Source organism: Polyodon spathula, chromosome 2 (genome assembly GCF_017654505.1).
Source record: "Polyodon spathula isolate WHYD16114869_AA chromosome 2, ASM1765450v1, whole genome shotgun sequence".
In the NCBI taxonomy this organism is placed as follows: domain Eukaryota; kingdom Metazoa; phylum Chordata; class Actinopteri; order Acipenseriformes; family Polyodontidae; genus Polyodon; species Polyodon spathula.
The window spans coordinates 24,618,038-24,630,265 of NC_054535.1; the positions used below are offsets into that span (position 1 = coordinate 24,618,038).

General features: G+C 39.4%; 1 protein-coding gene across 5 annotated transcripts in view; it reads right to left on the reverse strand.

The window, feature by feature from the left end:
- The window catches only part of LOC121294485 (zinc finger protein 638-like), a 33,694-nt gene extending 23,413 nt beyond the window's left edge, over positions 1-10,281 (reverse strand). For 4 of the 5 annotated variants that reach the window (XM_041218250.1, XM_041218259.1, XM_041218270.1 and 1 more), the window contains exons 1-8: positions 10,143-10,281; positions 6,630-8,115; positions 4,160-4,221; positions 3,744-3,782; positions 2,936-3,339; positions 2,117-2,412; positions 1,729-1,872; positions 1,382-1,492 (exon numbers count right to left, since the gene is read on the reverse strand). In XM_041218250.1, the coding sequence (XP_041074184.1) occupies positions 1,382-1,492; positions 1,729-1,872; positions 2,117-2,412; positions 2,936-3,339; positions 3,744-3,782; positions 4,160-4,221; positions 6,630-7,910 (2,337 nt within the window). In that variant the 5' untranslated portion in view covers positions 7,911-8,115; positions 10,143-10,281. Of the gene's footprint in view, positions 1-1,381; positions 1,493-1,728; positions 1,873-2,116; positions 2,413-2,935; positions 3,340-3,743; positions 3,783-4,159; positions 4,222-6,629; positions 8,261-10,142 lie in introns of all 5 variants that reach the window. The other variant, XM_041218240.1, reaches the window with a different exon arrangement.
- Between the last annotated feature and the right edge of the window lie 1,947 nt (positions 10,282-12,228).

Consider the following 12,228-nt stretch of genomic DNA (forward strand, 5'->3'; position numbering starts at 1 on the left):
TGAAGAAAAGGACTCTGTGCATTTTCTTGAATCTACTTACTCACATCAATTGTTATTATTATTAGTAGTAGTAGTAGTGACAAAGAGTGTAATAAAGAAAATCAAAGAATAAAACAGTACTAATTTATTATTAATAGTTTAGCGAATGCCTTTATCCAAGGTGACTTCCTTAACTTACTCCAGCAGCTTATATCGTTTGTTTTGGATTGTACTTATACTATAGCGAACAAAAGGCTTTGGACCCAAACAGGGTTGTTATAGCGAGGGTGTATTGTATTAAGTATTTCACTTAGATGCTTAATACTCGACACTTGCACATTAATATATATGTGCACATTTGTTATTTAATTTTTGTTATTGTTCACCACGCATAGTGCTGAACATTTAACATACGGTATACAACTTTGTATATTCTTTTTGCAAATAATGCAACGTAGTTCTCAAATATTGGACATTTCTTAGATTGTACTGTATCTTACTTCTTTTGCATACCTGCATTGTCTCTTGCTAGATATGCACCTCCAGATTCTGACAAATACTTTTAGAGAACCAGGAGCAACTTCTGCACTGGATCAAAAAGCTATAATGCTCTGCGGCTGCCCGCATATGTGGATAACTATCACAAAACTAGTAGAAACTAACTAAAACACAAGTCTGGGAAAAACAAATGGAATTCTGGAATTTGATATTGAAAAAGTATATGAACTGAGATACTGTACCTATATTGAGTACAGTGTACTTTGTACAAATCACAGTCCATAGGTCAATTATGGGCAACCTGACATTTTTTTGGACAACCAAAACTCTGGGATCCAAAACTCAACTTAAGAATCTAAATAAAGGCACTCCACATGCATCTGCCCTATAGCCTGGGGATCACAGGTTCGAGTTCAGGCTATGTCACAGCCGAGCAGGACCGGGAGTTCCTAGGGGACTGCGCACAATTGGCCGAGCGCTGCCCGGGTAGGGAGAGCCTAGGTCGGCAGGGGAATCCATGGCTCACCGCGCAGCAGCGACCTCTGTGGCCGATAGGGCGCCCATGGTTCTGCAGTGGAGCCTCCAGATCTGTGTTGTCCTCCAGCTAAACTGATAACACAATGCAGGAGTTTACCAGCACTGCATCAGAGAGGTGATGTAATCTTAACATGGGGTACACTGGTCCCTAGTGTTCCTGTGGGCCCTAGCATGGTTTAAATAGTGAGGAGTTTAGTTATTCTAGTTCTGTATTCTTCTTGTTTAATGGTTTTGTGAACAGGGGAAAGAAAGAGCAGATATCAAACCAACACAAACAGGAACTCCATAGTTCAGCAAGAAATGCGGCTTAAATGTTCTTTATAAAACACAGGTGCAACAAGTAAGAAATACAAAGCTATACCCATACCTTGCCTTCCAAGGTGACTTTCACTCGTCTCCCCCGGATCAGCAAATGATCCGTTCTAGCAAACTCAATTACTGCCTTGGCTGCCTCCTCAAACTGCATGGTCACAAAAGCCTAAAAAACAGGGCAGGAGTCAGTTTCAAAACTGGCTTGTACGTCACAGGATAATAATGCCCACAAACTTATATTGATCATAGGTCAAATTCCCCCTTGCGATTTTATACTCTGCAAAGAGGTTTGTTCATTCTATCACCCCCTGTGTAAATTAACTATTTAAAATTTAGAGGAGACCTCTCATTCAAGAATGTGTTACTAAACTACATCAAAGGCTTCAAACGAAAGGGAATTACCTCCTTTTTTCGCTTAATTAGCAACACACGGCTGACTTCTCCAAAGGGCTGAAAAGTTTGAATGAAATCCTGGTCTGTGTACTTGGATTCTGGCAAATCAGAGATGCGAACTGTGACCCCGTTGATGTTCTTGGGTTTAATAATCTACAGTAAAAAAAATTTTAAAAAGACAAATACAAAAGTAACCAACATCTAGAAATACAAAATTAGAGACATTAGTATTATGAAAAATTAGACCACCATTAAATTACATCCACCGTAAAATGTACTGCGAGTGATATATACACAAGGATGAAAAGACTGATACAGGTTGCTCCATATTTCCCCTGTATTCCAATACTCTCAATAACTAAAGAATGTAATCCAGTAGCCTGCAGTTTTTACTTACCCCTTCGACGGCAATATCTTGATCAACGGTTTTTGAATCCTTTTCTGAGATGGCCTCTGTATTTCTTGCTGACACAGTCGAGGAGGAAATCTCTTTCTTGGTGTTTGCAGAAGACCCACTCTTTTTTTTGGTCGCTGTTGCAGAGGGCTTGCTCTGTGTCTTGGAGCCGTGCAACTTGAAAGTGGAAGAAGAGACACTGGCGCTGGCTGACTTTTTCTTGGCCAGCTCCGCAAGGATGGCAGGGGCCAGGGTCTGCATCATAGCCTCCAAGGAAGTATTTTCTGAAGCAGACAAACCTAGAAGCAAAGTAAAAACAATAATGTGTGGGTTTTCTTTTTTTTTTTTTTTTTTTTTATTAAAATAAATAGATGCTAAAGCACAAACATGTTTTCATTTTAATACATGAAATCTAGTTCTACATCAGGGCAGTCTGGTTGCCTTGCAGGACATTTCACCTCAGTAATGTCTTCCGTGTAAAGCATCTTACTGGCAGAAAAGCATATCAGTCATTAGGGGAAGCAGTTGTAGGGGTGGGCACTGGGGACAATTTCTCTCTATAGAGGTGAAATGGCCAAGGAAGTACAAGACAATCTGAAACCACAGATAGCAAACAGATTTCTTTAAGAGTGCAATTAGATACCATGTTGGAGAAAACATAGTATTCGTTAAAAAAAAAATTAAAAATTCCCCCAAAACTGCACAATTTCAAACATATATAGCAAATGGAATTTCATATAAACTTTAAGCTTACAAATAAACCCAGTAGATTCCAAAAGTTAAGTTAGCTATCCAGCCAACCAGTCAGTGTGCAGTTTGTACCTGTGGACTGGATGAGTTTCTTGGCCAGCCTCTCACTGCTGATGGATCGATTGCATCGCCGGGGGCTGACCCTATGAGGGCTCACCCTGTGAGGGGAGCGGCAGGCAGGCGGGGGGCTCCAGGACCTGCGAGGGGGTGTGCGTGAGCAAGTCCTGCGGTGTTGGGGCGATGGGCTGCGAGACCGGCGGGGTCTGAATCGGGGACGGCGGCGAGGCGGGCTCCGCGACCTGCTGCGCCTATACCTGGGGGGGCTCCGCGAGCGAGACCGGCTGTACCGCACGCGACCCCTTGACCCAGAGCGACTTCTTGACCATGGTCGACCCCAGTACCGCCGTTGGCTGGGTGATATGGACCTGGTGCGCCTCTTCGGGCTCTTACTCTGCTGTGGAACGTTTGACACATTCCTGCAGAAAACAAGAAGAAACCATATTGGCAGGCAGGCATGCTGAAGCAATTAAAAGGATTAGGCCTATAAAATCTGATGTGGGTTACGATGCCGTTCACAAGTGGATTACATTAAATTTGACTGTTTTACTAAGATAGTGTTTAATACACTGATATTGAACATATTTTGTTAATACCACGTTTATAAAAACAGGCAATAAAGAAATGCATAAGACATCTTGGGCCAGATTATCTACAGTAGGCAAATTGCCCATGCAATACATTTACAGGCAATTAATGCTCAAGATGGCTAGTGTCTGACATTGTTATCAATTAGAATGAACTGTTTTTATTCCATCAATAGAAAAAAAAGAATGAATGTGTGCAAAAATGTCTTTATATGGAGCTACCAATAAATACTTGCCTCAAATTTGGCAATATCTCAGGTTCCCAGTCAGGGTATCTTAAAAAAAAAAAAAAAAAAAAAAACACTAAATTTAAAACACATGGTAACTTTTTTGCTTTACTTGATTAACACTTTTACATCCTTTTGAGTTTTCATAAGCTAATTGCTCACACATGTAAAATATTTAGTTCATACTATGAAATCTATTGATATAAAAACCCAAACTAAGGCCTGATATAAACAAACTAGCTCAGTTGTATAGATGATCATGTCACTAGTACAGCATCTACACCTGCTTTGGGTGTGTGCAACTTTCCTGATTTTGCAATGCTACTTGATTTTTCTAAAAGATGAACAATAAAAGGAGATGTTACAAATCGTAAGAAAGCCAATAGAGCAACAGAAAAATTTAATTAAAAAAAAAATCTCCTTACTGGTGGCGAAAATGCCTGCATCTTTCAATATGAAGAGCTGTGTTCTGATGTTCAATCCAGTCCTGGAAAGCAAAAACATGACAAAGGATGACTATGTTACAGACTAATTTACAAAAACCAAGAGCTACTTGCTGGCGTAAGTTTCTTCATTTGTAATCCGAAAAGAGGATGTATTTATTATTTTAACTTATGGAGAGCTAAAGGATTCTATTGTTAAAATTCAAAAGTTAATGACATTGCTGGGGTTTTAGGGGATAGCTGATCAATTTTTATCTGCCAAGATGGAAATTTTGCTTTTCTTTTGCTATGTCTGCTGCAATAAAAGCAGACCATTCTCTTGAACTGCAAAGTGTGATGCAAATGCCCCCACTGTCTACTAAAGGAGGCATTTGGTGGAACAGGATTCCCGATTACACAAGCAGACACACTAAAAAATTAAAAGGAAACGATGGTTGACAGCGCACCACTCCAGCACATGGTATATACCACCTACTGTACTAAACAGGGGGAGGAAAAAAAAAAGTTTCTTCCAAACAAAAAATGCTGAACAAAAATATACATATTTTCTTAGATATAGTGATTGTTACAATCATTGTAACAATCACTGTTTTGTAACAAAAGTGTTTTCCATATTGGTTTAGCAAGAAAAAAAGGTTACATTTGCAACAATATGGAAAATATAATCTAATAAAATAAAGCATAATATGATAAGCAGGCTTTGGCCTTTGACCAAAATAAAAGGTTTGCCATGTGTTTGTACAAATTGTCACCTCCCTGAAATCCAAAGAGCAAGTACTCTGATTATTATACTGGTAAACAATCAAACAGTAGATTACCAAAAAGCAACAACTCAGGGGCATGACATTTTGATATGATACTAGTAGTGCTTTATTGGTACATTTTTTAAACATGACAGCTAAAACAATTGTAAAAGATTAATTCATTGGGATTATGAGGGTCTTGGTATTCAGTTTACCAATTCCCAGGCCCAAGATCACATGTATCTGTTGGGCATGTATATGTGTGACACTGACCGCATGATGTGTCATGCAAAGAACCTAGAAGCAAGTCAGAATAATCCCCAAATGGTGTTGTGGCAAAATAATCTGATGAAACAGCCTATAAAGAGAGAATAGTAGCACTGCACCCCTCTTTCATGCAAAGAAAAGTATTTCCTCAAATTATTTTTGTCAGATAACCAAGGGAGGTTGCTGATAAAGTTGATGGCTATTTCAGAAAGCAAATTCAGATTTACAGCTTCTTCAGGTTGATTTATATTCTTTTTACAAAATGTACAGGAACAGGGGAAAAAAAAAAAAAAAAGGCCCAATGTTAACCCATATACAACTCTTAACTCAGAAGCAATCCAGCAGGAGTATTACGAAGACTTAATTCACTCTGCCCAAAGACGTTCACAAGGAACAAGCAGAAAATTGTTCATCTATCACATTTCTTCTTGATTCTCTTCTCCCTTGTTGTATGTACGTTCACAAGGAACAAGCAGAAAATTGTTCATCTATCACATTTCTTCTTGATTCTCTTCTCCCTTGTTGTATGTACAGAAGTCTTTTCCCCTCAAAGTCTGGTCATTGGACAACACTGATATACATACAAATACATCCATACAAAATGTATTTTTATTTGTGCTTTGGACTGCAAGCCGTTTAATTGAAACTTGATGTCCTTGCACTAGAACAAATGTGACATAGGTATGGGTTTTTAGAAATACAGTAAATTTTTTATATATATATATATATATATATATATATATATAAAAAGAGGTCAGCACGAGTACCCAATGCTACCCGGGTCTTTTTCCAACCTGGGTTTCAATTTATTAATTTGAGATGACAATACAGTTGTAAGCGTGGGTCTCTGGCCGGTGTAATAAATAAGAAAATAATGTGGAGCACAGTAAGTAGGTGTGCTTCCTCCTTTGAATGAAATATTTCCTTGGCAGGAGTTTAGAAATTCCATTTTCTCCTGCCTGGTAAAGAAATTCCACCCAATGCTTTGCTTGGATGCCATTGTTATGTATTCACAAAACAGAATTTTGGAACGGCACTTTATTGTTACAACCAAACAGACGTACATATGTCTTTTGCAACTGCCGTTAAAACCCAGCTGGTTCAATTTACGGTAGCTATTGCGGCAGTCCATACTGTAATAGCTGTGCTGTACTACTGCATTAATTGTAAAACTGAGCATAACAGCCATGTTAACAACAGTGAAATATGGCCAATATGTGTTTTTGTATTATGCAAGATTTTTTCACACTAACAGAAAAAGAACCAATAGTTTTACATTTGCTATAGCTTACAAATCAAATGGATAATATTTAAAACACTAAGAACTCTAAAAGGAAGGATAAAAAAGTGCCATTTCTAAATGTTAAAATCTTTGTTTTTGCTGAACACAGACAGCAACAGGCTAAAAAGGAAAACAGAATCTTAGCACTAAAAACACTCACCTGTAACTGTATACATTCTATGTTACACAGTGAACATGTATGGGGAAAGATTCTTGGAGAGGCAGCATAATAATCGTTCTTCATGGTGGGGGTCGGCAGCCTCTTGCTCAACGATGAATCGCTCACGGGAAACGCCAGGGTCCAGGATCCTTTGGACAGCGGGAAAGCTTTCGCCAATCCACTGCCTTCCACCTGGCTGGCTCTGAGAGGGTTGCTTATGGTGGGCTTGCTGACTGGATTTTGGCTGGTTGCTTGCTTATTCAACGCTCTAGCTGCACTGCCAGGTAAGGTCGTCTGTGACATTTTGTCTACAGGCAAGTCTGTTTTGGCAAAACGATTAGAAAAAGTATGCCGACCACGGTTGTCTTTAGAGACCAGTGTCTCTATTGCAAATTTGAGCTGCATGCTCGATGGCCCTCCAAAAGCCTGTTCCTTAGCTGGCACTTCTTGTTTGTAGATTGGCCGTTCCACAGGCTGCTCTGAACAACCAATTTTGCTTGAATGTCCATAATCGATTACTTTGCTGTGCTGCAATTCACTGCCTACCACTTCCCCGCCTCCAGGAGACGACGGAGGCCTATCCACGCCAGACAAATGTCTTTTCATTTTCTGCAGCTTAATATCTCTTAAAATAAAAGGCAAGTTGTCTGACGTGAGCTGCTCGTCTGGGTAAAGGCTGAGCTCCTCCAAGTCTTCATTGGACAGTCCGAAGCTGGCCAGGATGCTGGTGGTGCTCTCTGTCGTGTATCGGTTTTGGCGACTCTCCACTGACCGTGGAGCTGGCTGGCTCTCCTTGCCTTCAGCGTGACTCCTCTCCGGAGCATCTCTGAACCATGAAGCAAAGAGCTTGGTTGGTGGGGCCTGGTAGGAAGACCAGTCCTGTCCTCTGTCTTCCACTCTGCTCATCATCCTCTGCTTTTCCTGGCTTGGCCGTGGGGGAAGAACACCTTCCATTTTCTCCTTCTTTAACCTCGGGTTCATCTGCTGCAACACCTGCGACAGCATGCGGACTTCATCTTGGGTGCTTCGGATCTGCATGTCGATCTTTGAAAGAGTGTTTTGGACTGGGGGAGATGGCCTGTGCAAAGGTCCTTGAAAACCCATCTGTTGAGGCATCATCTGAGGTAGCGTTCCTTGAGGCTGCATCCCCTGCATCCCTTGTGACCCCATGTGACCCCCTTGCATCATCATGTTCTGCGGGTGGTTCATGCCATACTGGCTGGGCACCACTGTTCTCTGACCAGGAAAGGGTCCCCTTGGGTTATACATAGGGTGTGACATGGTGTTCTTCAGCAGGGCTTGGCTGAGCAGCGACAAAGCCGGCAGTGAGTGGTTGCTGGGAGCAACCAAGTTCAACTGCTGTAGGACCAGCTGTGTCTTAATATGGGCGAGCTGCAAAGACGGGGGGCCAAACAAAAGTGGGCTCCCAATGCCAAAGTTCAAGGAATTTGCAAACGTCACACAATTTTCCAAGAACAATGCAAAGCTGAAAGTTAAAAAACACAAATAGAATTATTGATTTCCCCTCCTCAACAGCAACCACAATAGATCTGTGGGTGCATGAGCCAGAAAAAAAAGTTTAATTCTTGCTTTGTACGAAACATACAGAATAGTCTATGGAGCACGTATTTCTGTTCAAAGAAGAAAAAAAAGGGAGACAAAACAAAAAGATGTTATATAAAAAAAAGTCACAACTGAAAATGTTCTAAAGTCAACAAGTCAATGTCTTTCTTTTTTTGTTATACTGAGAAAGTATTCATCTTTACAGTGCTCTAGTCCAGTGATTTTCAACCTCCAATATCTGTGTCTCCAGCAGGGACTATCAGATGTACCAGGAACTCTTAAATGGCTATTGTAAAACAGAGCTACCCCATTACAACTGGTTTTCTTTTTTCGTCTCCAAGTATCACCGCAGATGTGACGGTTTCATCTAATATGACAAAAGTTCACCACAAACACAGAGTGGCTGCTTTGGTTCCCCACCATTAACTTTGGAATCACATCGATATAAATACAATTGCCGCTGTATACCAGTCATGGTACACATACCAAAGGCTGAAAAATACTGATCTAGTCCAATCAGCTGGATTGTACTGCTTAGACAGGAAAATAAGAGCACTGCAAAGGTAATTATTTCAATAATGGACCTCACTGTTTATTATAACAATTAAAAAAAAATTAAAAATGACCACATATTATTAAACATCTCAAATAATGTAACTACAAAATCTGTTTTAAATCTCAAATGTCTATGTCAGGTATCCAAAAACAGGCATTAAACAGTACAAAAAATTGCAAATTACAATAATCAAATCACTTATAGAATAATGATGAAAATCCAGTACAGAACAAAACATGTCACAGGGCAGGCTATTGAAATACAAAGAAATGCATGCAACCCGATTGTAAAGGTAATAGGTCAATATTATTCCAAAGCCAGCTAAATTACACAGCAGACACATATGTGTGTGTGTGTGTGTGTGTGTATATATATATATATATATATATATATATATATATATATATATACACATATATATATATATACATACACACACACACACATACATACATACATACATACATACACACACACACACACACACACACACACCTGGTAGTGGAATGTCTACCCTTTTAATAGACATCCCATCAACACCATGCCATACTGTAGCGGACATCAAAGAGAGGCAATTCACCACCTACTGAGGCCAATACTAGTACCCCCCAAAAAAGAAGCGTGGATACGAGGGGGTTTAAATTAATAGTCTAGCAAAACAGCTCATCTGGTGTGGTAACTGAAAGTGACCACATCAACTGGAGGGACTCTGATCAGCTCATTAGCAGCACTCGTACAGGGCTGTTAGAAGATGTCAAGTGCAGCACTATGCTTCCTCACACTGTGTCAAAGGTGAATTACCCAGCAACAGCTTCCAGAAATGATTTGGTAATTAAGACACTGATGGTGAGAGGAACACAATCAACCTGCAAAACCCATTACCAATTAATTTTTAAACAAACATTCCATCTGCAGCACAGCAAAGGCATAAGAAAAATCCGAGATCAAAATAATAAATCCCTTACAAATTACTTTTTCAAATAAACATATACAACTACGCCCATTAAATCGTTTACTGTTCGAAGATTTGTTTTTAATATGTTAAAAAAATATATATAATGGATCTGTTAAATTTATTTTCCAATTGTTGCTTATGGTCATTATTATTATTAATACGACTACTGCGACTACTACTACTACTAATAATAATAATAATAATAATAATAATAATAAACAAGTTTATTTTCTTATAAATAACACCGATGTAATATAACATCTTTCCCAGACCCTATACACAATGACATATCCCACTTATTCTCCCCCGGACTCCTCTCAGCGGCCATCTTGATATCATGATTCCTGTCGTTTTTGTTGCCGCTGCACCACTGAAGGCAGTGAATGTTTTTTTGCCATAATAAACCCCAAACCAACCCAAGCCAGTATACGCTTCTTACTTGGTCGTTGTTTGTAGTTAGGTGATTTCGTGTTTTGTGTATTTGTTTTTGTTTCCCAATCGTCAGTGCATCACCCTCTTGCCATCACTAGCGCCGTAGTTCAGACACGGCTAATCTACTCGCAGATCGTGGGATTAAAAGAAGGGGCGCAGGCGTGTGTAAAAAAAACCCGATAAATCCAGATGGGTATACCTGCAGGCTCGGAGACCTTGGGGTTGTGGCTCGATAGGCGTGACACCTGAAACAAATAAAATCAACAGCAGCACGCTGTGTTTTTCAGACCAACTCGAGAAGAGAAGAGAAGAGAAGAGAAGGGAAGGGAAGGGTAGGGTTGGGTTGGGTGATGGAGTACAGTAAGTTCAGCTTAGTCGCATGTGTTGTATATTGCATATTATTAATTAAGAAAATAGTTGTGAATGACTTTAAAGGCCTAATTTGTAAAACGATTAATGTGAGGACAAACAATCGTATTATTCATGCACAACCGAAAATACCATTTTGTAATAAAAAATGTGTTAATAAAAATGCACAACAGCAAAACCATGTGTGCCAGTACTTTTGATCACCTATATATATATAGGTATATATATAGAGAGAGAGAAAAAAATTGATCTGTGGACGGACGGACGGACGGACGGACGGACGGACGGACGGACACACACACACACACACACACACACACACACACACACACACACACACACACACACACACACACACACACACACACACACACACACACACACACACACACACACACACACACACACACACACACACACACACACACACACACACACACACACACTTACTTTGTGTCTGCTTAAATTAATTCACCAGATAATTAACTAGCATTTGCTAATTGAATGAGTGCCTATTACCCTTACAAGCAGTGTAATTGATGTGTAGAGGGTTTAAATGCTTTTAACTATAATACATGTATGCATATTTCCATACATTGCGGTATGGAAATTGATGAATTTACTCCACATATGCAGCAGGACTTTTTCTAGTTATCTGTAGTAATTACCCTTCAATGTGCAGTGTTCCTTTTAATTTCTGTCTATTTATCAATCACGAATGTGCAGACACCTGTACTGAACTGTGATAAGATCAGTGAATCGGTCAATCAATCAATCAATCTTTATTTTATATCGCTCCTTTCATCGTGGAACACCATCACAAAGCACTTTACAAAATGCAATAAATGCAACAAAATCTTGTAATATGAGGTGTCTATTATAACTCTATCAGCCTGTTGTAACTTTGGCATCTTAATGTCTCTACCTTTTGATCAGCAGGTATCTGCTGTGATTTACTTTCAGATTCAATCAAGTTGCAAGGGTCTAGGTTTCGGGAGGGGTGCAGAAAGATAAATCTAACATGCTTAACATGAGGGACGGGGGTGGTAGAAAATCACCAATTAAAACAGAAGTAAAAGATCTACTTTAAAAGACCCGACTTCATAGAAAATTAATTCTAAATTATTTTAATAAAAGTAATCTCCACCTTCTATTTTTAGCAATGCCAATTAATGAAAAATGAGCTGGCTATGAAACCTTATGTTGATGTGATATTATATATTTCTTACAGCTGTGGCTTTTGGTGTGATCAATATTTAACAGGGTTTGGTCATCCTCAGCTAGGCTACTTGTGTCAAAGGTGGGCTGTGAAAGCTAACATGACTGGTTTATGTCATATTGTTTAATCCTATATGTATCATCGGGTGTTGACAAAGCACTACTATGTGTGGTAGACCAATGAGCTACCAAAAAGTAAACTCTGGTAGCCCACCACACATTTTGGTAGCCCACATTTTTCAGTAGATAAACATTTCCATTTAACAATAGGCCCTATTTAAAAAAATGTAGACAGACACAATTGTAAGGCTCAGAAAAGAAATCCGACATCACTTCTGAGGGCCACTAATGAAACATGTTTTTATTTTTACCAGATACTGCCAAAGTTGCTAACAATCTAGTTTCTGTTAATATTTCTACCAAACAATAACAAGCTAATAAGTTTCCCAGACATTATCAGTCCTGGGGACACACAATCTCGGTTTTTGATCCAACCAATATCTTAT